At 39.2% G+C, this 27,784-nt stretch overlaps 1 protein-coding gene across 2 annotated transcripts in view; it reads right to left on the reverse strand.

Moving 5' to 3' along the window:
* Positions 1-27,784, reverse strand: part of LOC108520751 (mediator of RNA polymerase II transcription subunit 13-like) — a 64,030-nt gene that overhangs the window by 5,587 nt on the left and 30,659 nt on the right. For both annotated transcript variants that reach the window (XM_017860251.1, XM_017860252.1), the window contains exons 13-25: positions 26,286-27,223; positions 22,310-22,489; positions 21,469-21,692; positions 19,385-19,577; positions 18,322-18,745; positions 17,589-17,808; positions 15,955-16,143; positions 10,573-10,796; positions 10,233-10,375; positions 7,117-7,275; positions 5,676-5,852; positions 3,998-4,155; positions 1,151-1,312 (exon numbers count right to left, since the gene is read on the reverse strand). In XM_017860251.1, coding sequence (XP_017715740.1) covers positions 1,151-1,312; positions 3,998-4,155; positions 5,676-5,852; positions 7,117-7,275; positions 10,233-10,375; positions 10,573-10,796; positions 15,955-16,143; positions 17,589-17,808; positions 18,322-18,745; positions 19,385-19,577; positions 21,469-21,692; positions 22,310-22,489; positions 26,286-27,223 — 3,391 coding nt within the window. The remainder of the gene's footprint in view (positions 1-1,150; positions 1,313-3,997; positions 4,156-5,675; positions 5,853-7,116; positions 7,276-10,232; positions 10,376-10,572; positions 10,797-15,954; positions 16,144-17,588; positions 17,809-18,321; positions 18,746-19,384; positions 19,578-21,468; positions 21,693-22,309; positions 22,490-26,285; positions 27,224-27,784) is intronic.

A 27,784-nucleotide genomic window follows, 5' to 3' on the forward strand; every position in this document is an offset into this window, starting at 1 on the left:
TTTCAGCAGACAGAGCTAAGAAAATGTGTATACTTTTTTAGAGAGGAAAAATAAATCTACGCTCATACTGATAATTCTAATTCAAAATACAGAACACATGCATTTTTATAAACCTTCTTTGATTTTATAATAGTATGTTAAAGTCATTAGGAAAAGAACATTGCTTCACTAAGTTTTGGTTTGATTTCCATCATTTCTTTTGAAAATATAGTCAGCTGTGTGTGTGTATATGTGTGTGAATACGCGTATCTTATAGATTACTCCATGGTACTTTCTACTCCACAGAATGATTACACAGAAATATTCTCCATTTTGTTGTAAATGATTAATATTTCACTGTCTGGATGTGCCACAGTTGATTCAATCAGTCCATCACTGATGACACTTAGGTTCTTTCTAGTCTTGGACATGTGTCATTTTCTGTTTTGGCAAAGAACTTTTGGGCTCTTCCTTAGAGGTGGGAATGCTGCCCTAAAAGGGTAGTGTGCAGGGCTGTATTATTCAGCAATCCCACCAACACCAGGGCCTGCTCCCCACATCTGTGGCAACACAGTGTGTTGCCAAATCTTTGTATTTTTGCCAATCTGTGGGCAAGAAATGGATTTCATTCTAGGTATTATTGTTTTTAACACAAACTGCAAATAGGGGATCTTTTGTTTTGAACCTTTAAAATTGGGATTAAAAGCTTCCAAGAAATATAAAAGGAAGGAGGAAGTGCAAATGTGCGATGTTTTTAGCTGACTCTTACCCTTCTCTAATGAAGAATGCGAGGAGTCCATGGCAGGGGAGAGAGAGGACAGCTGGTTACTATACCTTCGCCACAGGCTTAACTTTATTGATAGTGATGCAATATAGACTTGGAGAAAGACCATTACACTGAACCCCATGCATCCACCCTAGATTTGCCCTCTGGGCCCCACTGTCTCCTCCTTGGGCTACTGTGATTCATTTCTTTGTGACATGGTTTTGGGTCCTCCTAAATTCTACTCTCCACCTACAACTGTAAAATTTCCTCAGAGTGTAAGTAGATACAAGAGAAAAAAGGAACAGAATAAGATTATGATGCCTAAAACTGAAATTTCTAACCAAAATTAAATTTAAGCATAAATCACTCATTCCTTGCAAACTTCTAATATGATACCAAACCAACCTTTAAGAAGAGAGGGCACTGGTTTTGAGCCTGGGGACACGATGACCAAAACCACTGGGGAAGATTCTCAGCTTTGGCAGTTGATACAAAATACCCAAGGGCCAGGGGCTGCTGCTTTAGCTCCTCTGGTGCTTCTCTAGAAAGAAGACGCTCACCCTGGCTCTGAAAAACAAAAATCCCAAAAGCATGATCAACATTTACCTTAAACCTTGAAAAACAAACTTTCGTCAGTTCACTCTGCACACTGCAGTGAGTGATCCCCTTTGTGGCAGCATCTCACAGAAAGCCACAGGTGGCTGAGAAAGGAAAGCAGGGCCGGCATTGTCTTTGCTGCACACATAGAGAAGATACCAGCAAAGCTGACAGCCTCAGTCAACTAAGTACAGATTTGCTTGGGTTTCTTTTCTATGGGGTGGAAGATCAATTCCATGGCATCATGATGTAACAAACTAAAATGGAAAGATTACAATCTCTGACAGCAGAAGTTTCTACCACACGCAGGTGCTCTTTCACCAGCAACCAACCAAAGACACACGAGCTCACCAGCTTGACCAAGACAATGTGACACCAGTACGTGCACAGCAAAAACGTTCCTGAGCTGCCGGTAGTACAAGATCTGCTCACAGAGAAGCCATGTTTTCATTTGCAGCATTCCCCTTAATAAGTGACTCCTGGAAGAGGCTCACTATGTTTTGCTGCAACTGACATTTTTCTTATCTGTAATTATTTTAGCTAGCTTCAACAATTGAAAATCTACCTTTCATGCAAGCAATAAGTAACCCATTTGTTTTTAAAAGTCTCTGTTTAGGCTGGGTGTGGTGGCTCGCACCTGTAATCCCAGCACTTTGGGAGGCTGAGGGCGGGCAGATCACTTGAGGTCAGAATTTCGAGACCTGCCTGGTGAACATGGTGAAACCCCAACTCTACTAAAAATACAAAAATTAGCCAGGCATAGTAGTGCACGCCTGTAATCTCAGCTACTCAGGAGGCTGAGGCAGGAGAATCCCTTGAACCCAGGAGGTGGAGGTTTCAGTGAGCCAAGATCATGCCACTGCACTCTAGCTTGAGCAACAGAGTGAGACTCCATCTCAAAAAAAAAAAAAAAAAAAAAAAGCCCTTCTGTTCAGAAGGAAAAAATAATCTGCAGCTACTACATCAAACTGTATCAATTCTGAGTTGGTTAAAAAACAAAAAATTTACTGCCACTTTGAAGGCATTCTTTTCCCTGCTATAAGGTCTTAACTGGCTATCAAAGAATGTTTAATGCTTCAGAAAAAGGAAATGCTTAAAGCCTCTTGGAGGTCACCTGGCTGCAGGTGCTCAGGATTGAAAAAGGCCACCTGGCTAGCTTCAGAACAGCACTGTCTATATCATGACACTGAATTAAAGACTTTAGTGCTTAAGGCTCCAAAAAAAGGGAGAAATACAGCATACCTCTGTTTCTTACACAACTAACATTACACTTTAATGACCAATTCTTTGTTAATGCATAAACTGAATTACAAAAACAGGTACTGGGAGGTAGTTGCTATTATTCCACTTCACAGATAAGGTAACTCAGGCTAAAAGAGGTGAAGTTAGGTTGTCCAAGGTCATAATGCCCGCAGGCCCAAACCTGCAATTCAGAGTTGTCTTTAACAGACTCTGGGGCATGCATTCCTAGCCACTATGCTATTTGCCTACAGAATTCAAATTAAACCTAACTTTTAAAAAATAGACAAGGTAAAATTTGTGGTTTTTGTTCCTATCACAACCATTTCCCATGAACAAATTGTCATTAACTAGTAAGTAACTGCAAAGGAAACAAAGACACTTAAAACCCCTTCCTTCCAGAAGAGGGTAACAGGGGCAGGTATAACATGGGAACAGTCTGAGATGCCCTCCTCTGGTCTCACCTGCTCTGTGACTAATCTAAGTTAGAAACCTTCTTTTTCTCCATCGTCTAATAAATTCAGTGCTGGGAATAAAAGTCCCCCCAATGAAAACTTTAGTCCTTTATGTCCATCTTTGTGTCTAAATAAATGAGTGTGAGCAGGGTTGCTTATGCTTGTTCAGTCTACGATACCAGACACAGCTATTTTTTTCTAAGTCGTAACCCCTCAATCTCGTAGTATTTTAAATAAACAGTACAATACAGTGATGCAGCAGGAATCATCTAACTGAAGCAAAGTTACCACAAGCTGTGGCAGAACCCTCTAACTCTTAAATCTTCTGTTCATTCACCTCCAATATCCCTGAGATATTTAAAGATGAAACAGTTGTAAGCTCTGGTTTTTTCCTTAATACTCTGGCATTAACCTGGACATATCTGTAAAATCAATCTCCTGGCGGCTCTTGCCATTCCTGTGGGTCAGCTAGAAAGAAGGCGGCTGCAAAATGACTAAGCCAGGACACGCAAAGAGCATGGCAGGCTCCTTTCAGAACAAGCCATCACCAACAACTTGTTCTTCAATCAGCACAATTACTGTTGAATAAGTACGGTTGTTGTACTGATCTCTTAAAAGCCACTATTTTGGCAAAAAATAACATTGAAAAAAAACAACTGGGAAGCAGCAAGCAACTAGAACTAATTTTTGCTAAGAAAACAATGCATAAAAACCCTTGCATCTGTAACAGGACTAGTCTTCTGATAAAACTTATTCATCAGAAATGATAACACATTTACTTCAAATTCCTGCCTTGTATTCAAAATGGAACTACAGTCAGTTTCCTACACTTATTTCACTTGTACCAAGGACCCAGACCATCAAGAACTGTGCGTGTAGGAACAAGATGATCGGATGTCAAGCGAATTATCTTCCTGAAGGCTGTGGTTGTCTTAAACAATGTACTCCAAATCATCCTTACCCGACTATGCTGGAAGTGAGAGCCCACACCAATTCCAGAAGGAGAGCCTGGGGAGGGTACTGGGGAGGAGTTGGGAGAGGAATGGAGGTTCCCAGTCATTAATATGCCAATATCATTGTCCATATCATCTGGGAATGGAAGGTCAACAAACATATCATCTAGAGGGAAGAGGGGGAAAAAAAAACACAAAAATTAAAAAGATAGTCCATATCAATTATCATAATAATCCAACTGAACCTATGTCATGTTTTCTTGGCATATGGCTATTCTGGACACACACAGTTAAGAACTGAGATGCAGGAGGACCTACTGAGGGCAAGCTATTACAAATTATTCTCTCGCTTTGTGCTCTCTCCAATGATCTCCTTCTGTAAAGTATTAACAGAATGCAATCAAGAATGTAACATAAAAACCTACACTCTGCATAGCCGCCAAAGGCACATAAAAACATGGCTAAAGAGCTAAAGCAGCAATTTAATCATTAAAGTTGACACCATTCAAAAACACAGTAGACTCCATCAATGTATCCAATTAGCATCTAAAACACCAAAGGCTGAATGAATGCATGTTAATGGGTGTGAACTTGCCCTGAAAATGGAGACCTATTCCAAAAGCAAATCAAAGCACGATGTTTTCTCTCTTTTTTCTTTCTTTTTTTTTTTTTTTTTTTTTTTTTTTTGAGATGGAGTCTCACTCTTTTGCCCAGGCTGGAGTGCAGTGGCACGATCTCAGCTCACTGCAACCTCTGCCTCCTGGGTTCAAGTGATTTCTGGCTAATTTTTGTATTTTTCATAGAGATGGGGTTTCACCATGTTGGCCAGGCTAGTCTTAAACTCCTGACCTCAAGTGATCCGCCTGCCTCGGCCTCCCAAAGTGCTAGGATTACAGGCATGGGGCGCGCCTGGCTCAATGCTTTCATTAAGAAATCCTCCCCGACACTATAAAAGTAAGGGACATCCACAGCAGAATATTTGTAAAGAAAAATATAAAAAGTGAAAACCATCACCTAGAACCCAATCACCATGACTATTTTTTTCTATGATTCTTTTATTTTCTCATATATTTGTTATTCCATTGTAATCATACCAGACATAAAATTTGGTATCCTTTTCCCCATCCCATTTACCATAAGTAAACACTGGTAGGTGTTACAATTTCTTCAAAAACAATGCAAATGGATACATAGTATTGAGCATCTTAGTTTCTAAATGACCATTTTTTAAAACAGATGCCTTAACAGAAACTCAAAAATTTCCATTAAGAATAATCAAATAAGGAGTTTCTCTATAGCAAATTAGATTCCCATCAACTAGCTAAAGGAAGGTGCTCTCTTCCTATTGCTTAGTACTTCAAACATTTCAAATCACATCTTCAAATATTTATTGAAAGAGTGGCACCCAAGTACAGAACACTGCCACACAGATATTATTTTTTGCCTTTAATGAAAAACAGAAGAAAGTCAATTGCCCAAAAGAGGAAAATATTTATTTGGTCTTGGTAATTGTGCAGATAAATTAAAGCTTTAAGACCAAAAAGATTCTCAAACCATCTATTCCCTCTTTATAGTTCCTGGGTTGTTTATTACAACACAGAAAAGCCATGTGGCAGCCCAGTGATTCCACACTCCAGCTCTGCCCTGCACGAAGGTGAGCACTATCCATACAGGTCTTCTACTCACCATTGTTGGGGCTAAACCCATCTTCATTGGGGTAGTTGGCTGGAGCCACCTGGATGGTTGATGATGTTGGGAACACCAAGATGTGTGTACAAGAAGCATCTTGAGGGGTGTTGAGCTGAGATGACTGCATGTTCAGTGCAGTACTTCGGCCAAAAACAGAGCCCATTGTGACAGCATCTTTAAAGAAAAAAATAAAAAGAATTGTATCAATCAATGATCTGGAGTGGTATGAGTCTGATGAAAATGCCATGATAAATACACACTCAAAGTTGAGTCCAATTGTTTAAATATCTTCAAAGAAACTGACTCAGAGCACATAGCTATCTATAATAACCCAAGTTTCATTTCACATTGAAAAGGTTAAAATAAAATTGGATCAAGTCCACTAAATGTTTTAATTACTTACATAAGTAGTATTTCTAAAAATAAACCCCCTACTTTCTTTCCTCCTCTGGTTGTTCACAATTTATAAAGTACTGTTCTAAATGGTTAACAATCCTATAGAAATAGTACCATAAAAATCAATATATGTTGTAACACTTACTGAATGCTTACTACATGCCAGCATTTGTGCTAAACTCTTGAATAGTTATCGCATTTGATCACCACAGCATTTGAAGGTAGGAACTATGATCCCCATTTATAGATGAGGACAAAAGCACAAAGAAGTTACATAACTGCCCAAGTGGTAGAGGTAACAGAGGTAACCTATGGTCTAATGAGGACATCTGTCTCTCACTGGATTGATGACAAGTAACCCCATTCTCATACCACAATACTATTGACTTTTATAAGGAATAAGTGGGGAAGGTCCCCCATTGGATTCAAGAAATATCTGGATGGTAAAGATAGGTTATAAAAGTATAAAATCGCTTAGTTGCTGGTTTTAAAAAAACAGCCAGATTCTTAAGAAATTCTGTGGTCACATGTTTTGGCCATCCACAAATGACACCTCCATCTATTGAGAGCTTACTGTGTACCAGGTACTGTGCTAAACTGCCTTCCCATTCATCTTCAACCATATCAGAGAGACTACAGAAATATCCCTTCCAGGCTGTTGTGGGATTCTGCCAAATGCATGTCTTCAAAAGGATATTCAAATATGCATCATGCTGGGGTCTACTTTAGTAGTTCTTTGGAGGGTGGTCTTCATATACTAACAACAAACTGGGGTCAGGTAACAGTCATTAGCCATGATTCTATGAGATCTCAATTATATTCAGAACTTAGTCTCTCTTCCGAGCTTTGGTCAACAAACATGATAAAATCACAAACCACTCCCCATGGAAGGGATCGAACGTTTTCCATCTTTAAGCCCCAAATACAATCTTCTCTGATAGAAATATAATGAAGACAATTCTATGCTTGTCTGTGGACTTAAGTTTGAGTGGACTGAATGGATGTGATATGTAATTAATGACAATGACAAGAAGAAATTTACCTGGCATCACTACAAAGGACCCCTGGGGCTCCATGGCAACCAGGCAGGCACTAAGGATAGAAGGAGAGTCTGCGGCAGAGATTCCACACATCCGGCACACATCCTTGAGCTTTTTGCTGATTGTCTGTAGTGAACATTCTCCAAGGAGGATACTCCAATCTGAAATCAAATATCGCAGTCATACACAGTCTTTAGAAATTCATACTGATGGGAGATTTGAGCTTTTTAGCAGTTCTGCCCAGTAATTGAATTTCCAAGGTTGGGCCCTAAAGGGAATTAAGGCTTTACAGAGGTTCCCCTCCTTGCTATAAAGAGAATGTTACTCGACTTCTATTACACTTCATTAACAAAGGAACAAAGGCCTACTATTCTGTAGGCTGATGTCATGTCTGAAGTGACCTTTGAGAGTCCAGCACCAATCCAGTCTAATCTACCTAGACCAGATTTAGGCACTTAGAGTGCTTTTCCATGATGGCAGCAGTGTTAGCTGCCCTATCCTTTCTCCTCCTTCTCAAGGTTCAATTCTTTGAGTACTCTGCTCTGGAGGAGAGCACTGGTGGGTGGAGGTAAACCTGAGTTTTGGTTATTGCTGTAGGTTAGTTATTTCCATGAAAGGCAAGCAGCAGCAGAAATGAAGAGAACTAGTTCTCAGAACACCCAAAAGAGCTCACAATGAGTGTGAGTAAAGTGCTCCAAACGATGCTGCACTAATAGAGGAGATTGAAAAGTGGGCATACATTTTCTTTCTAATGTTTATTGCCTCCAAACAAAAGCATTATATCTAACTGGAGCACTGTGGAGGATTATGTTACTCTGAGAAGTGGAAAGCACTTGGTCCCCTCTTCTGACCTCCCTTACGCACATGAAGTATGTGCCATTCCTATGCATCGCCCCTGCTCTCGGATCCCATCTTGCTCATAAAATGCCATACCAGTGCAGGCTGCTCTACCTCCACACTCTTTTTTCCCCCCAAATAAGCTGCCATTTCTCCCCTTAAAGAGCAAGTGAATGGAAAACTGTTCCCATATTCCCAATGAACCCCAAACAGAAGTGGCTGAAATAAGAGTGGCCAGCAACATGAAGAATGTGTGTTTTAAAACTATGGAAAATCACAGATGTGAGCTTCATATTTCAAACCAAGTAAGAAAGAAAAGGTAGTGTGTATTTCATCATAAAGACTCTGGAGATAGATAAGAAACAAATTCACAAAGCTGACTCTGAAACCTGAGTCTCCTGTCGCACACTGTCCCATGGAGATGCAAAGTGGCACAGACCTTGGATCCCCAAAGGAAGGAGCTGTAGATTAGTAAACAGATTTCCTGTACACTAGGTTCTTCCCATGTTTTTATTCCTGAACATACATTTTCTTTCAATCTTTTGATGGGTTCCTCCAGTCACACATTCCTCTCCACTAAGAGATAAGGAAGAAGAATGTGCCCTTATAAAAATCATACAAGGGAAGGAGATGGCCTTAATAATTTTCCAAAATACCAAGTGACTAGACTATTACTCTATATTTTTATCCTCTCTCTTCTTTCCTATTATAGTCTAACTTTCCCCAAGGGTTAAGAATAGCTTAAAGCCTTTATGAAATAAGATTGACTGAAAAAGCAGACTGGGGAGGAAGACAGAAAATTCTGACAGAAATAAAATGATGAATCCCCTAATGTATTAGACCTCCAGGCACTTGATACAAGATTCATTATGATAGTCCTTTAAAAAATGAAAAGGGTCTATTAGTCTACAGTACAACTTATTTCAAAAAAAAAAAAAATTGTAAATGCCAAAAAAACATTTACTTAATACATATGATGTAATATTTATATAAACTGCTGTTAAACCCTGAAAATTTGACACCAGATTTAACCTGCATTGTAGGAAGTGAGGTACACTTACGCACTCCTACAATGCAAGTTATATCTGTACCAGTGATTTTTGTTTAGGGAATCTACAAATACCTGATGTGAATTTCCTATAAAGAAATAACGTACATGGTCTAATGCAGGGGTCAGCAAACTATGATCCACAGGCCAAATCCTGCCTCCCGTTTGTTTTTGTAAATAAAGTTTTATTAAAACACAGCTGTCCACACTCGTTTAGGTATTGTCTAGAGCCGCTTTGACGTTACAACAGCAGAGCTAAATAGTCACAACAGCAACCATCTGGCCTGCAAAGCTGAAAATATTTACTATCTGGCCATTTACAAAGAAACTTTGCTGACTCTGCTCTAATGTATTTGCACCCAGGAAGCCACCAAGCTAATTTGTGACATAAGTCTTTCTTTTGTGCAGATCTTAGGAAAAAACTTCTCCCATCTGAATGCATATATTGAACTTCTTATAAATGTGTCATTAATTAATAAGGCTTTAAAAATAATCTAAGCTTATTGATACTATTCACATAAAACTGTACAAGTAGCTACACTGGGATAGTAAATGAGCTGGGCTCAGCACCAAGCAAGGCAGTTGCTGGTGGTCAGTTGTGTTGTGTTACAGTTACAGTGCTTCCTAACCGACTGTTACATTTACAAAAAAGAATATAAGCAGTGGTAGTCGGGGACTGAACTTCCAAAATCTGCTCTTTTAAGCTTCCAGGCTGAAGAACATCAGACAGTGGCAATGTGAATCAAGACTGCTTCTACTGACAACTACTTGTCCTCATGAAACAGGATTTCCTTGCTGTTGTGCCACCAAAAAAACTAAAGAAACACAAAACTCATCATCAACCACCAAACAAATTGAAGGCTGTTTTTATATGACTTCAACTGTCACCTACAATCACTGATATAAAATTTTTGTCTTAAAACTGACTAGTTCTTCTCATTGACTCAATATATAAATAAATGTTCGAAATGTGAATTTACTATCATTTTATATGAATAAAACTCTTTTGTTTTATATATTGGGGCTCAATATTTAAGATTTTATTTGGATAAATGATTTTGTTGCCAAGAAGAGTTTAAAACTGGTTTATCCTGTACATATAAAAGAACCATAAAATAGAATCTGCTTAATTCTTACTACAAATTTAAACATTTCCTCCCTTAGTTCAGTTAATGACATCAGCTCAGCCCTTTTCCTCTGTTTTCTGCAAATACTTTTTCAAAAATTTCTCACCTTTAAGCTCCCCATGGCCAAGACGCCCAAGTCGCCCAATTACAACTCTCCAGGGCAGAGACGTCATTTGGACAATCCCTATACACCATTCCCATAACTTCTGTAGTCCAATTTTACGTGCAGATACTTTACTCCTCCGTGACCTAACAAAGAAAGAAATGGGGAAGGGGAAGGGGTCCCTAGATAAATCAGAGTTATCACTTTTAAGACAAACACTAGAAATGCCAAAGAACCTATCCATGCTGTACCCACTTCATTTACATAGAAAACAGGAAATATTCATATTTGAGGAATGGTACAGCATCAATTTACATGCACCATAAACATCAAGCCTTCTCACCTGCTTGGTAAAGCAATATTTACAACGCAGGTCTCCAATAATTCCCCATGGAGGTCAGTACAGGAAGCCAAAAGCCAGCGCTGGTCATGAGACAGACAATAGCCCACGAAGAGCACATTGTATTTCTGGCTCGCCTCACCAAACGTCTCTCCCAGCTCTGTCTGCTTGTCTTTGATTGGGGCCAATATAAAGGGAGGGGAGTAAAGCTGGATTGGGCTGGGCCGCTGAAATCAAAACCAAAATCGTTATCAGTACAAAGCCATACAACTTAATGATTACAACAAAATCCAGAACGACACTGAGGAGACCCACAGGGAGTAACGGTAATAAATCGTTTCTCTCTCTCTCTCCAATACTAGATAAATAAATAGTATTGATGACACATAACAAAATGATTATTTAAATCATGTAAGCTGGGAAACTCAAGTAAGCCAGTATTTCCTTATTAAAAGAAATTACTATTTTAGAAAGTACATTGGCCCAACTTCATTAGTTGTTAGGCAAGTGGGAAACTGAGACCACAATGAGATAATGCTACACAACCACCAGAATGTCGAAAATAAAAAAAGGGAAAATATTGGTGAGAATATGGAGCAACAAGAATTTTTATACATTGCTGCTTAAGCTGAACAAACATATACTCCCTTTGAACCAACAAAATGCACGTTTACCAAAAAACAGGTATAAGAATATTCACAAGAGTATTAATCACAATAGCTCCAAATAGAAAATAATCTGAATACTCATCAACAGTAAAAGAGATAATAAATTGTGATGTAGTTAACAGAATCAGAATATCAAACAGCAATGAGAATGAAAAAACTATAAGCAACAAAACAGATGAATCTCAACAATGAATAAAAGAAGTCGAATGTGAAAGAATATGAAGTAGATGATTCAATTTATATCAAGGTCAAAGACAGGCAAAACTACACTATTAGAAGTCAGAATAGTGACTATCTTTAAGGGATTGGAAAGGCCACAAGAGGGGCTCTGGATACTGATTATGTATTTGCTTCTTGCGCTTGTTAAATGGTATTTTTTTTAATTACTGAAAATTCATTAAGCAGTATACTTATGATTGAGTACTTTTCAGTACATACATAGTTTAATATGTGTGTTTGTGTATGTAATTTTAGAAATCAAATCAACAGCTGTTACCAAATATAAATATTTTAGATTAACTGTGAAAATTTTTTAATTGTCATATTTTTTACAGCTATCATACACATCTTACTATTTAATAAACTACAACAGGGGTCACCTAACTTCTATAAAAAAGAAAACCAGAGAATAAAGTTTAGATTTTTATGGCTGTCACACATTCTTTTTGTAAAAATGTACTCACTGGCTAAGTGTGTTGGCTCATGCCTGTAATCCCAACACTTTGGGAGGCTGGAGTGGGAGGATCACTGGAGCCCAGGAGTTCGAGGCCAGCCTGGCCAGCACAGTGAGACTCTCCCTCTACAAAAAGTAAAATAAAATCAGCCAGGCATGATGGTGCATGCCTGTAGTCCCAGGTACTTGAGATGCTGACTGCCTGAGCTTGGAAAGTCGAGGCTGCAGTGACCCATGTTCATGCCACTGCACTTCAGCCTGGGCGACAGAGTGAGACCCTGTCTCAAAAACACAAAAAAAGTAATAATCATTCTTACCTAGCTGGTCATTCAAGTACAAGCTGCAGGCCGGATTCAGCCCAAAGCCATAGTTGCTGACCCCCGAACTACACGGCATTAGGCACGGTAGCAACAGAATGACACCATTTTAAAGCTAAAAGAGACTTTGAAAATAATATAACCCAACTCATTCATTCATCACAGGGATTCAAATCTCAGGCTGAGAAATATTCAATGACTTGCTCAAAGTTGCAAAGCTAATCTAACACTAATCAATTCACTCTCCATGTGACCAGAAATTGCGCTCTTAGGTATTTACCAAGAGAAATATTATGTCCACACAAAAACCTTGTACACAAATATTCATAGCAGCATTATTCACAAGTGCCAAAAAGTGGAAACAACCTAAATGTCCATTAACTAATGAAGAGATAAACAAAATGTGGTATAGCCATACAATGAAATATTATTTAGCCAGGAAAAGAAATGAAGTACTGGTACATGTTATGACACGGATGAACCTCAAAATCATTACGCTAAATGGAAGAAGCCAGACATAAAATATCACATATGGCCAGGTGAGGTGGTTCACGCTTGTTATCCCAGTACTTTGGGAGGCTGAGGCGGGCAGAATGCTTGAGCCAAGGAGCTCAAGACCAGCCTGGGCAACATGGCAAAACCCCATCTCTATCAAAAAATTACAAAACTTTAGGAAGGCACAGTGGCACATGCCTGTAGTCCCAGCTACTCCAGTGGCTCAGGCAGGAGGATCACTTGAGCCCAGGGAGGTTGAAGCTGCAAGTAACCATGATCTTGCCACTGCACACTGCCCTGGGCAACAGAACGAGACCTTGTCTCAAAAATAAACGTAAAAAAATTGGGGGAAGGACTGCTTGAGGCCAGGAGTTCAAGACCAGCCCAAGCAATATTAATGAGACCCTGTCTAAAAAAGAAGAAAAAAAAAATCATATATTGTATGATTCCATTTACACGAAATGTCCAGAACAGGCAGCTGCATAGACACAGCAAGTAGACCAGTGGTTGCCAGGGACTGGAGTGGGGAATGAGTAGTGTGTGCTAATGAATACTGTGTTTCTTTGAGGGTTGATGAAAATGTTCCAAAATTGGATAGTAGTGATGACTGTACAACTCTGTGAAAATACTAAAAACCACTGAACTGTACAATTTTTTTTCCTTTTTTTTGGAAACAAGAGTCTTACTCTGTCACCCAGGCTGGAGTGCAGTGGCGCAATCTTGGTTCACTGCAAGCTCCGCCTCCTAGGCTGACGCCATTCTCCTGCCTCAGCCTCCCGAGTAGCCAGGACTACAGGCGCCCGCCCCCACACCCGGCTAATTTTTGTATTTTTAGTAGACACAGGGTTTCACCGTGTTAGCCAGGATGGTCTTGAACTCCTGACCTTGTGATCCGCCCGTCTCGGCATCCCAAAGTGCTGGGATTACAGGTGTGAGCCACTGCGCCCGGCCTGAGGTTTATACATTTTAATCTGCATTAAGGTAATGGTTAGTTGGTCAATGCTGCCTCTGCCTCAGTCTGCAGCTAGAACATTGTGTTCTCGTCGGTAAATATAGTTGAGCATCTACTGTGTGCCAGGTGCTCTATTAGGTGCTGAGGACGCAGGGGTGAACAAAACAGGCCCCTGCCTCCATGCAGTTCTCATTCTCTGGGTGGCACAGTTTTATGCAAGTTATCACATGTGAAAGAATTTACTTCATAGTATTTATTATGCAAATTTTCAAATACAATTGCTGTTATCTTTTGTTTTTCATGGAATATCTCACATCTCACAACACAGTTTGGGAATCATATTTTATTTAGTGTTTCAGAAGCTATCTATTACATCTAAGATATTTCAGATTTAGCCTTTTGTTTTGTAAAAAACTCCAGGCAAACTCAGCTGGACTTTTCTTTTTTTAGTAACAGCTTTATTGAGATACAATTCACATATCATGAAATTCTTTTTAAAAATTTCACAGTTTACGGTGGGCGCGGTGGGAGGCCAAGGCAGGCGGGTCACCTGAGGTCAGGAGTTCAAGACCAGCCTGGCCAACATGGCAAAATCCTGTTTCCACTGAAAATAAAAAAGTTAGCCGGGCGTGGTGGCTACAAAAAAAATTGTAAAAAAAAAAAAAAAAAGTATAAACTTCAGCAAATATTTATAACATTTAGTTCTTTTGTTTCTAATAAAGTAAAATCGTTTCTCTCTTCCTCTTTCAAGCAAAATGGAGAAAAGCATACTACTCGAAGTCTTTTGCCATTTATTTTAACCTAAACCTTACTTTATCTTACGAGCTCCTGATGATGCTCAGAGAATAATAACCTTTAGAAAGGCAATAATTCATAATTTCTGGAAACAAAATGAAAATAAGTAGAGACGTTTATTTTGAAATTCTAGAAAATTTAATAGAGAAAACAGATGAACTGCTCATAGAAGTGAAAACTTCAAACTGAAAGAATAAACTAACTAAAACTTCCTAAAATAGAAATTTTATATAACACTAGAGTGAATGTAGGTCATCGGCTGAGCAGCTTTTCTCCCTTGGGACTAAGCTGACCTGAACCAAGTTACAACAAACACAGTATTAACTACTTGTATCATTTTTCACTTGCAAGCATTCTACTTATAAAAGTGCAAGCATTTCATAGAGTTGTTCAGAACAACATTACCAACTAAAAATAGCAATTGGTGTTTTAAGAAACTCTCTTATGGTAAAGAGGTATTTGCTGGCTTTTACTAATCTGGTATTTTCATGCAATAAAATTGTGGAAACTGATTTTTGAAGGCTTTGAAAATTCTGAACATTGCCCTGTATACCTATCTTCAAGATAAGGTGATCAGAAAAACAAAGGAAGTGTAAAACTTTTGTTTAAAAGATGTTTAGCTTTGGTGCTGTAAAATTCCCTTTGAGATCCACACATATCTGTAGGAAGTAGGTTTAAAAAGATGGAGCAAAAATGCATTCATTTACATACCGAAGCACTGAGGCAAGGAAAGGAGAAATCAACTCCCTGTAAGTATGTGCATCAGAAAATGAGAGCCCCCTGCAGAGTAAACACAACTACAACTGCTGTCTCAGGATACAGACCAGAGCCAGAAAATGCAAAGGATTTCTGATCTAAGACACAGAGTAGCTTAGAAAAATAAAGAAAATAAATTTAGAAAATTCAAACATTAAAAACTAAAAGTGATACATATATTATTGCCTAAAGTCCTACACAAAAAAAAAAACAGTAAGAATTTGCTTGCCTCTTTTCTCAAAAATTCTTAAAAGTTCAGAGAAATATCTCCTCTATTTAAACCTAAGAGTTAAAGAAACCTGCCAACTCTTTTTCATTCCCCGCTTGAGACAGGGTCTTACTCTCCAGGCGGAAGTGGTTGTGTGATCACAGTTCACTGCCATCTCAAACGCCTGGGCTCAAGTGATCCTTCCGTCTCAGCCTCCCAAACAGCCAGGACTACTGGCACACATCGCACCTGGCTAATTTTTTAAAATGAATTTGTGGAGACGGGGGGTCTTGCTATGTTGCCCAGGGTGGTCTCAAACTCCTAGGTTTAAGTAATCCTCCCACCTCAGCCTCCCAAAGTGCTAAGACTACAGGCGTGAGCCACCACATCCAGCCTAGCAACTCTTATATCAAGGTAGAAGGCCAACTAAGCAACCAGCCAATCTGTGGGTTAGATAAAATACCTCTCCTAGCTTGCATTTTCGTATAAATTTTCTAAGTTTCTGTCCTGCCAATACCCACCTCAGGGTTCTTGAGTGTCATCTCAATGCTGGCTGCAGGCCCAAATCCCGTGAGGGATTTAATGTGGATCTGTGTAGGCAATGGTCGCCTGCACTGGCAGTACACTGAAAATGCCATGGACTTCAAGTATTGAATGTAGAAAACTTGCTCATCCTTCATTGTCTGCAGCATGTACTGGCAAGGCACAATCTAAAGACATAAATACAAAAAAAAAAACAAAACCAAAACCTAGAAACTGAGATCTAACACGCTAACAAGCAAGCTGAAAAAGGAAACGGCATGAATTCCTTGCCACAATGGGGAGAGGTAACCTCAGCCTTAAAATATATCAGTGTCACACATAATATAATTAAATCCTAATTCCTTCCACTGACATAAAATTCTCTATCACCAGCAATTTCGAAAGATGTACGATTATGTTGGTCAAGTTATACTGTCACTTAGAAACTACCATGTTCCCATCTTAGAGGTAAGATCTCAATTTATTACAGGTATTACCATGGCCCCCAAATTTTATTATATTTCTTTTTATAATTACACAGTGTGTATGGCATTTTTTGGAATTATTACCTCATGATTTAGGATACAGACTTCAAAACAATGGAAAACTACCAGCAATGTACTCTGGTAACTTTAATTTCAATCTTTTAATTTTACAAGATAGCTTCAGTTAAAGTGACATTAAAATGAAACCCAAACATCCGAAGCACTGTTTTTCATCTATATAGAATTTAAAAAAAAGTCATTACACTATAAAGCTGTCAAAAGTGCAGTGAAAATAAGCATACTCATTCACTGATGAAAGGAAAGTAAGTGTAATCTCTTTTGGAATGGAATTTGGCAATATGTGTCAGCATCTACATCTAAGAATTCATGTTAAAAAATGACCTGAAATGTGAAAAATAAGATTATACATAAATGTGTACTATGGCTTTATTTATAACAGTAAAGAAGTGGAGATATAGGAATGGCTATGGAAAATATGCAGTCACTAAAAATGTTGCTTGTAAGAATTTAAATAACATGAAAATGTATTCATGAATAACATCAGATAGAAAGTAAGTTATATTGAAAGTATGATCTCAACTGTGTCAACAAAATAGAAAACAAGCTAGAAAACACCAAAATGGTAATGGTGGTTGAATGTAAAAGTCGGAATTACGACTATTTTTTCTTTTATACTTTCATGTACAGGTTGAATATCCCTAAGCAAAAAATCTGAAGTCCAAAATGCGCCAAAACCCAAAACTTTTGGAATGTCAATAAAATGCCACAAGTGGAAAATTCTGTATCAGACCTCATGTGATGTGTTGCAGTCAAAATTTAATCAAAACTTTGTATAAAGCACAAAATTATTAAAAATATTGTATAAAATTACCTTCAGGTTAAGTGTATAAGGTGTATATAAAACATAAATTTTATGCTTAGACTTGGGTCCACTGCCAAGGTCTCCCATTACATATATGCAAATATTCCAAAATCAGAAATCCAAAACACTCTGGTCCCTAGTATTTTGGTTAGGGGATAATTAACCTGTACTTCCATTTTTTAAGAAAAATCATAAGCCTATATTTATTTTCACAACAACAAAAATATCAACATCAAAAGTAAATAATAAACTTGCAAACAGTAACCTGGAGAATGAAAGAATTTCTCATATGCTCAGGTAAATTATCCAGCATTTCTGTGTAGCAGCGCATCAAGCTCAACAGCCAAAAGTTCCCAGAAGTGGAGTCCTCCTCTGCAGCATAAGTGAACGGGTCCACCATGTAAATGACAACGGCTGGAGGGTGGGCATGGCTGTCTGCAGAGTCAGGCTCCGTGGGAATTCCTATTCTCTCCCTTTCTGTAACACTGGCGAGAGAGTCATTTGTGAGACGCACAAAATAAACATAAATTACACGAACATGAAAAACGAAAGTGCTCAATTCTACAGCACACAGGCTCCCTAAAGAATGTTTACAGATTAAATGTAAAAGTAACGTGTATCACCTTACCAAAATACAGGCAAACCAAGCCAGAGAGCATTGAAGGCAGGTGGAAAATGGCAATGTACTCCTCTAAAATGGGAGATATCTTTTTCAAACTCCCCTTTCTTTTCTGTGGTTTTGTTGTACAAAGTTGTTATTAATTAAGTTGATAGTAAGTTTAATAATAAGGTTTATAAGTCATAATAATTTATAGGAAGTCTCAAATTTTTAACACTGCAGCTTTAGATCGACCATTACCCCTTTCTTTTGAGAAGAAGAGAAATAGAGCACTTAATAGGATTCAGAGAATCATGAGGTCAAGGGAGAAAAGGTGCAGAGGAAGAAGAGAGAAAGGGTCTGAGCTGAAGCCACTCGTCTCAATGAGTGAGTAACATACCTCTCTTGTCCATCCTGTGAGGGCTGAGAAGAGCTCTGCCCAGGGTCAGTGTCTCCGCCACAGCCTATGTTCCCTTGAGTTCTATCCGTAGAAATGCCCCCAGTGCTGGGGTTCTGCCCTCCAACACTACCACTGAATCCTGAAGAAGAGGTAGTGCTTATCTGGCTAATACCAGGAGCAGAGGCAGATGATGAGACCGGTGGCACAGAGGAACCAGATGCGGAACTACTTGCTGCAGGATTTGTAGTACTACTATTCGAGGTGGGGTTAAATGCACTGCCAGCTGGGGGAGCTGCTGATCCATTTGGAGCTAAGGGCCCAGCATTCCCAGGCGTAGCCTGTCCCTGTGCTGCTGCTGGTGGGGTCTGGTATTTAGGTGGTATCAACAGGCTGCTATCAAGCTGCAGAGTGGCTAAATAAGGTGCTGAAAGAATACATGCAAAGAGGTGACTTTAGTGATATTCTGCAGTGTCAACTGAACCAGAAATCTAGAATGGTCACTTGCAAAAAAATTATGCTTTCAAGCTGCAATACTCTGATTACAATACACAAAATGCTATCTCCACACTCATGCTTATGTATTCTGCAAACATGGAGATGCACATGGAACAACTTACAAATTCTACAGAAGAGGCCTGTTTGAAAAGAGAAAATCAATCACTTGTGATAGTCTCCTTTCAGACTGATTCCATATGCCTGCCCTGAAAAATGAGAAACTATATGTTCCACAGTCATCACGGGACATTATACTCCTAGGTTTACAAGCTTCTAAGATTCTCTTCAGAATATATGGGTTAAAACTAAGCAGCTAATACCAAGTCATGCTGCTAAGTTTTCAAAATGTGGAGTAAATTAGACATGATTAGGCAACTTTGAATAGTTTTTTAAAAATATACGTACATATAGAAATTAGCAAACTGCTCAGAACACCAAAATGGACCTTAACAAATACAGCATTACTTGAGGCAAAAGAAATACAATGTTGCATCTATAAAAGAAAGGATGGGAGGGATTTGCTATTTTACTTCTCCAGTTCTACTTTGCCAAATAAATTCCCATTTACCTAGGTGATGGCGGCAAACTTGCGCATAAAGTTTGAGTCTGGAATGATTGTCATTCTCCTCGCCACTCCAAGGCTGGTTAAACCACTCACTCACAAGCTCATCTGTCAGCTTCTGTGCCACGGTTTTTCCCACGCGCATGATCCCGTCACGTAGCACTTTGCAGATGGGCTTGTGCTGCCCAAGCCTACACATCTGATATCACAGACGAGATCATTAGTTATAACAGGGGCCATTCCTTCATTCAGTACCAATGGTTAGCAAGGCAGATTCTTTAACATACATATGGAAGCATTTTCCTTTTTCTTTTAGGGTTACTGCATGCAATCAAACCAACATTATAAGTTGGTCCTTTCAGGTAATTGTAATGTACCCTTAAACTGCTATCTGTCTCTCTAAAACTTGGACTCATCTCTCTAAAAAAAAAAAAAGTTTCTTCATTCAAGTCAATTCCTCCTGTACAAGAGGAGGCTGCTGAACACTACCTGACTGCTAACGGACAAAGAATTAGCAGATTCCTGCCACAGTAGGCTGACTGAGACATATATCCACTAAAATCTCCTAAGTAATCCCTACTCATAATGTTTTCCCATAAGATAACATTAAAATTTTATGGGCCAACTGTTCTGTTACAGACATTTGGAGATCACCAATAGCAGGGGCCACTGAAGCAGTGAGTACGCTGATAACTTTTTTTTTTCTTTAAAGTAAATAGGACAAGGAGATTCTGCTATTAATCCCCATGACGCTAAATGGGTGCTTATGGCAGGGAATATAATAAACCTGCAAAAAGTAAACTACCTGTTCACCAGCAGGAGAGCCCATATTATTATCCCTTATTGGAGTAGATGAAATGAAGGCTTACTAAGCTCTGACAAAATCCTCTAGTATATACTCTTCTTAAGGAGGTATGAATTACTGCTGAATGAGCAACCCTAGTGAAGTCATTAAAAAAATTTAAAGAGTGTCTGCACCCTCTTAAAAAGATCTGGCAGTGGTTTTTACATTTTGTAACTTAAGTTGAAGGTTCCATTCAAGGGAATGGCTGGGCTTTAAAACTGCTTACACAAATGTTCTGTTAATTATGATTTAATAGTGTTATATATCCCCTGATCAGATACTGTTCAGAAATGAATGTATTCAAGGGCTTCCTTCAGTGACTTAATTGATGTCATTACATCACGTTAGCATCTCCTCATTTCTTTGTAGCAACATGTAAATTTACTATTCCATGCCTACTCATACATTTACAGATCATGAATGTCCTGTTTTGGAATATTTGGGAATTCAGCTTGGAATCTTACTTTAAAACTACTTTTATAATGTTTACGTGCCTATCATAGTTCTAAACACTTTACAGATATTAATTTCATTTTACCAAATACAAAGACATTAGATGTATCAGATTCAAAGAACTTAGTGCATATATACTTTGGCATAAGAAATGTAGCACTTATTATTCAAAGACAGACATGATTCTATTTGTTTAAAGCAATAGGAATTCATATACTAAAGACGTAAAATTATCTGCCTGGTTTTACATTATTAGAGGCATTAAATTTTAATCAGTATCAAAGTTTCAGTATTAAGATGTCGTGTTAAAACACAACAGGGACATGATTCATTAAACTTATGTTTCAACTCAGAAATTTTCAAAAGAAACATTTTTATACTGTTGTCAGGAACTCTCACCTACTCACCCTATCACTCAATCCATCCAATAAATAAATAAAAGAATAGATGTGCTCTTTTGTAAAGCTCATCTTCTACATTGCCACACTTTCCCCTGGTGAGCAATATTCTTCACCTTTTAGCACATAAATGGAGAAGAGAGAACTGATGGGATTTTAAGACTTATGGTAAGAATGGGAGAGGAATGTTTTCTAAATCTAACAAATATAAAGCCAAGATGGGAAAGCAATTTGCTTCCAGAAAAATTTGTCAATTCAATTCTCTTCCTCATCCTCCTGTTTGCGAATTTTCTTTGAGATTTCCTTTCAAGATATTTGTCTTGAAATTTAGTCATCACCAGAAACAATCAGAGGATCCAAGTCATAAAAAGTGATTTTCACAGTAACTTCCTCACCTCGTATACAGCACTCAAGTCCCTGAAGAAAGTTTTGGCTCCTTCGAGCAAGGCCTCATTTTCTGGACACACCACAATATAGGCAACATCACGGTGGCCCCCATATGGGTCCAACAAGAGCCTCTCCCAAAATGGCAAGGAGAATGGCGAGATGGTGAGGAAATCCTTGTCATAGCCTACCAGCAGAGTGGGGATGGGCAACGGCTCAGGAGATTCTTCTGAACCTAAAATGACATTGTAGTTTAGGAAGGTGCTAGAGAGTTTTTCCCACAATCTGTACAATTTTGAAATTCCTGGTACCCTGGTCTTAATTCTGGCATCTGAAATGTCATTCCATGTTGACAAGACATTCTTAAAAGTATTTTTCAAATCATCTAATTAAATGGTCACTGATGAGGACTCTTAATTAAGTCAGAATTTGCTTACAAAGTTCCGTAAGATCAGAGGGCAGACTAGAACAAGTTAAAATTAACCTTCCAAGCAGCACTACATCATTTCCTTCAAGATAAGCATTATGATCCTAACTACGATGAAGTACACAGAACTGGCCCAGAAGTCCATCCAGATGAAAATGCAGTGAGGACTGGGAAGATGAGGAGAATCTAAGAAATGCACTTTTTAGGGATTGTCTTCCTCACTGACCTGGATTACGCCAAGGGTGTTAGGAAACTTGACTCTAAAATTAACTTTAGGAAAACAAAGAGATTATAAAACCTAATGGTCATGAAGAAAAAGACTCCCCTATTTTGTTAGTGAAGCAAGGACTTGACAGTAACTAACGCTGCTCTTCACTGAACAGCACTGAAGTCAGAAGGAATTTTAAACAGGACAAAGACCCTACCGTAGGTTCCCCGTCCTGCCATTTTATGGAACTGCTGCCAAGTGAGTGGTCCCTGTACATGCTGGATGTTCTCCCAGGTCCTGCCCGTGCGCTTCTTTTGGATGGCATCTTGGAGAAAGGGCTGCAGGGACAACAGCATACGAACCACATCCTGGGAGGAGAGCATGCTGATGTCCAGCACTGGAAGAGAAGTGAGAAGAGACAGAGAAGATAAGGGGGCTGGCACCCTCCTCTTCCTCGCCATCACCTCGAGCCTCAGTTATAGTTCAGAACAACAACGTTATTAGCTGTAGTAGATTCTAAAATATTTGAAATAGGAGTCAGGACGAAAGATATTCTTCTACTAAATTAGAGAAAATAATTGATAATTTAGTATCAAAAATAATAAAAGGGGAAATGGATTACTCTATATAAAACGTTTAATGGAATAATTGTTTAAAAGTGGAAAATGGATAGGTGCGACTTTTAAAACCATGTAAAACTGTTTCCAAGGATTTTCACAAGACAGCTGCAGAAGTTTCTTAATTATATTACTTTTATTTGCAAATATCAATGTTTTGTTTATATGATGAGTAGGAAAAAATGGAACTTAAATAGAAGCTTTTAAAACTCTTTAAATGCTCTTAATTGTAAAAATATTTTCACAAAATACAGAATGCATAATAAAGAGAAAGCCAATCTTCAGTGCAGCTAGAGGCATGGGGAAACACAGCTGAAGCCCCTCAGGACCGAAGCCCTCTGCAGGCATGGATGGGATTCACTGCCTTCTAAATGCAGATGACTTCAGTCCCAGCAGTAGCCCTGGGGAGGGATTTTTAACCTAAAATTTGAAAGTTGTCTGAACTCTATGCAAAACCGTGCAAGCACGTTTGGATATACGTATTGTTTTTTTTCTCAGGATGGAGGGTTCATCATGCTCATCAGATTCTTAAAAAGGTCTGCCAAAAGAGCTAATTATGCTGTAGGTGATGTGGTGTGAATCTGTACAGCTGGATTCCTGAAGACTTTGCCTCCCTCTTACTCTTCTAGCTGATGAGGGAAAGGGCATGGAAAGAAATCTAAGATTTATCTGCCAACTAAATTTGAAACACAGGATGATTAAGGATTCTTAAGACATTTTCAAATGTGTCCCTAAATCAGTAAAGCATAGGTTGCAAAGTGGTGGTCCACAGAATATTTTGTTAAACTGTGGAACAAATCACTCCAGGAAATTTCATACACAAATCTAGATTGCCAGCTTCCCCTAAACTGAGAGACCCACATTCCTGCATAATCACCACTTGCTGGAGCTGAGAAGCAGCTGTCCCCTTCAGGCACCTCATGGCCCCGTCCTGCTGTCTGCCTGAGTCTGACGCAGTGTTCATTGCCTTTTATCTTCAGCCGATGCTTCTTTTTACATATAGTAAGAACAACAGTGAATACTTCTTGTATTAATGGCTCTACCAAAAGTGGGAAATCACAGACCAAGAGAACCACAGATTTGAGGAAACTAAAAGCAAGCATGTTTCTTATGAACCCTATTCCTGTGCCTGCAAAAGAGAAAGTGAGTTTTGAAAAGACAGCTTAAGGCACTGCCTTCTGCAAATCTGTCTCCCACTTCATTCATTTACATTATCTGGTACTTTTAGGCATCTTAAAATTTGAAATCCAGACCTCCCCTGCAATAAAATGTCCTATTTTTCATCCTGAAAGACAACACCACTGATTCATGCACACAGACTGCTTTTCCATCTGAAGGCCTATCTAGTAAAAGGACTCACCCAAGCTGATCATCCACATTTCTTTAGGGGAAAGGCTGCATTTTCTTGACTTCATTAATCCATTTACTAGAAACTGCTTAAGGGCCTGCTTAAGTATAAGGCACTGTGCTTAAACCTAAGCAGTTATACAAATGAGTACAACCCTTTAATGCTTCCTTAGTCATCTCCACTTCCATGAAAGCTTCCTTGATTGGCCTAGTCAGAAAATACCCATTACTCCCCATACTCTACTGACGACCTCTGGACATACTTTTCATTATTTCAGATTTCAAACTGTATTTAAGAATCTTATATAACTTTCTTCCCTGCAAGACTGAGAGTTGTTCAGAAACAGGGTTCCCACTTCATTCACACAACCCTTCCAGTCTGGCCTCTGCTCTCACCACTCTACAGAAATAGCTCTCACCACCGTCAGAAGACATGTTTAATCCTTATCTTAAAATCTTCACTTGCATTTTAATGCCTGTCGATCACTTCCTCTTTCTTGAAACACTGGCTACCCCTGGCTTCCAAGAGCCCAAGAGCCCCTCTATGGTTCTTCCTTCTCCACTTCCTTGATAGGCTCATGCTTCTCTGCCTCACCTATACCTGTCAGAATTTAGCTAAGCTCTCCTAGGCCCTCTTCTCATTCTATACTTTTCTCCTCCTCCTCAATGAGCTCATCTGTGCCCCCTTAATTGAAGTTATCATCTATATGCCAACTACTCCCTCTCCCCTGAGCAAAAGGCCCAAGAGTCTATTTGATACCTCTACCTGGATATATCAAAAGGGATCTTTAAAACTCCCAAACTTCCATAACTCAATTTATAAACTTTCTCTCCAGATATAGTCTTCCTTCAGTGTACTTATTTTTGAACACCACTGACTATCCAGGTATACTAGTAACGAATCTGGGACTTCTCCTTAACATCTATCTTTCCCTTATCCCCAAAACTAAACCCATTGTTGAGTCCTGCAATAATACTTCCTAAACCTCTCTTGAATGATTCCGCTTCTTCTCCATCTTCTTCAAAAGGACACTAAAGGCAAGCTATTGTTTATAGCTTGCCTTAGTCTCCCCAATAACCCCTTAGTCTCCCCAAATCCATTCTTGCCATTTTCTAATCCATACCCAGAATTATAGCCAGTGCCCATTGTTATTTTTCCTTTCTAACTACACAAATCTGACGTCAATGTTTCTTCTTAAAACCTTTCAATGACTTTTTATTGCTTTGAGCAGGAAGACCCAACCCCTAGCATGCCTCTGAAGAGTCACTGTAATCTAGCCCCTGCTGGCTTCTAACCTCGCTTCGGCTTCTAAAGGCCCCAACCAAGGGCTTTCCCACTTGCAGCACCTCCTGTCTCGGACACATGCCTTGCTCCCCATTCTCCTTCCTCAGTTAATGTGTACTCATCATTGAGATCTCCAAACAAATGTTATTACCTCTTCAACGAATTCTTCTCTGACCTTCAGCCTAGAGTGCCCCCTCTATCCCACGCTTTTATCACTTATAAAATGGGCTGTAATAATATGCATACTTGTGTAATTAATTAATGTCCACTTCCAGAATAGATCAGAAAGCCCATGAGGGCAAGGGCCTTGTTTCTTTTGGTAGCCATTTTATCCCCCATGATGCATTGCAGTTTAGGCAGTGAATGAATAAGAAAAGAAAATAGCAAGTTGCTTGGCACTCTTACAACCCAACTTCGAAAACGTTTGTCAACTGGAACTTTTAATAATACAACCAGTTATATGCCCCACCACAATGCAAAGTAAAATGTGATTTTGTTATAAGAGATGCAACAGAGGAGAGGAACAGAGAAGGGAGAAGGGACTCTGCAAATGGATAGAAGGCTTCCTGGAAGAGGTTCCTTGGAAACTTGATCTGGAAGAATGGTGGATTTAAGCATGCTAGAGTGTGCAAATTATCAGTCTCTAAGCTCTTGACGACTCTGATACTCAGCGGTCACAGGTTTCCAACAAGGACTGCTTACTTATGAGTTACAAGAGGAAAATTTCAGAAAACAATTACTCTTCTCCAAAGGTGTTTCAATATAAAACATTCTCCCAGTCCTTAAGTTTAGGATGAAATAAATATAGCTCTCACTTTAGGTTCTTTTTCTTCCCCCTAAAGACATTAAATTAAATTTTTTTGTCAAATACAGTAAAGAAAGCTTTTAAGTTATGATCATACCAAGATACTCCTCAAAGTAAATTTGTGTTCTGGGACACCTACCATTGCTGTGAGGCCAAGAGTGCACAGTGGCACTTCTCACCAGAGCTTCGTCCACTTTTCCACCAGTGGGGTTATCCACATACTGCCGCCCCTGCTCCAACGCATTAAAGCATTCCGTCCAGTAATCGTTATTATCTGCTTGCACCCGGTCATAACTCCAGCTTACACAGGGAAGAGTTTGGCGATTATTAGAGGAAATGTAGTCCAGGAAGCTCAGTGAAGCAAAAGGTTGTGTGTGTTGATTCTGGAGGAGGAGGAGAAGGCTTATGGGTGGCTCCTGGGGTTTTCTGGTTCCTTCCACCTGAGGAAGGAAGGTGGACTGACACATCATTAAGCGCCTCTCTGCAGCCTGACCAATATCAGAATTCTTCCCAAAAATATCCAACTCATCTTCAAGGAAGAGTCCCGAATTGTAGCCAAGTTTGCGGTTCATAATCGCACTAAACCCACAGGTACAGCGGTACTGGTCCTCATTGGAAGAATCAGGGATGTAAAGCCCGACATCTGCCCCTTTGATGTTCATGTTGCATGCACAGATGCAACAGCTGTCAAAGTTTCTGTCTTTAAAGATATTCATCACGGAATCAGAGAGAATCAGGGTAACATAGAGGCTGTGGGCTTCGGGAATTGGTTGCATGGTGGCGGGCTCCACAGAGTTGAGGGGCCGTGTAGTAGAGGGGGTGGAGGCTGGTGACCCTTGATCGGTGCTATCATACTTAACAGACCCTTGACCACTGGCAGTGCCCCCACCTCTGGGAGTTCTTGGGGTCCTGGGGGTTCGTGGTGTGGGGACAGAGAAGCGAGGGGTTGCTGGAGATGGTAGGACTCCTGCCCCACTATTGCTGGCTGGGGCAGCGCTGTTCAACGTCACAGGTGTGTTCATCTGTGGTGTGTTCAGATAGTCTGGATCTGCTAGGCTCCCAACACTAGGCACGTTACTACAAAAAGAGAAGGCACCAAGTAAGGAATGGCAGCATGTCACAGATGTTGAAGTAGATACACGATCACCCCACCCATGTACTGCATGTTTCTCGTTTGTTTCTGCTATCACTGGTATACACTGGCATATTTAATTTTCTCTTAAAAAAAAAAAGAAAAAGATACAAAGGTCAGTGCAGTGTGTCGAGAAGTAGTAAGGTATGGAGAATAATTCAACAAAGCACTTTCCTTCTACTTATTCCACATATAAGCATCCTTCATCCTAATCTCTTGAAGGAACTTTTACTATTTTTGTAAAAAAACATGGCACTGGGTTTGGTCAATGTAATTTGAAAAGTTGTAACTACTAAATGGAACTTCAACTATAAGTTCAGACACTAAATTAGCTAGAGGACCACAGGATGAAATTTCCATCTAATTTGCAATTACATTTTTGTCACTTTCTTTGAATCTGAAAGTCTGCCAGTGTACTTGTTCTGAGGCTATAATCTACAACATCAAAGTAGTTATAATCAAATACATATGAAAATTTAACATTTCTCTAATTTTCAAAATGCAGC

Source organism: Rhinopithecus bieti, unplaced genomic scaffold (assembly GCF_001698545.2).
Source record: "Rhinopithecus bieti isolate Rb0 unplaced genomic scaffold, ASM169854v2 scaffold_53422, whole genome shotgun sequence".
NCBI classification, from domain to species: Eukaryota; Metazoa; Chordata; class Mammalia; order Primates; family Cercopithecidae; genus Rhinopithecus; species Rhinopithecus bieti.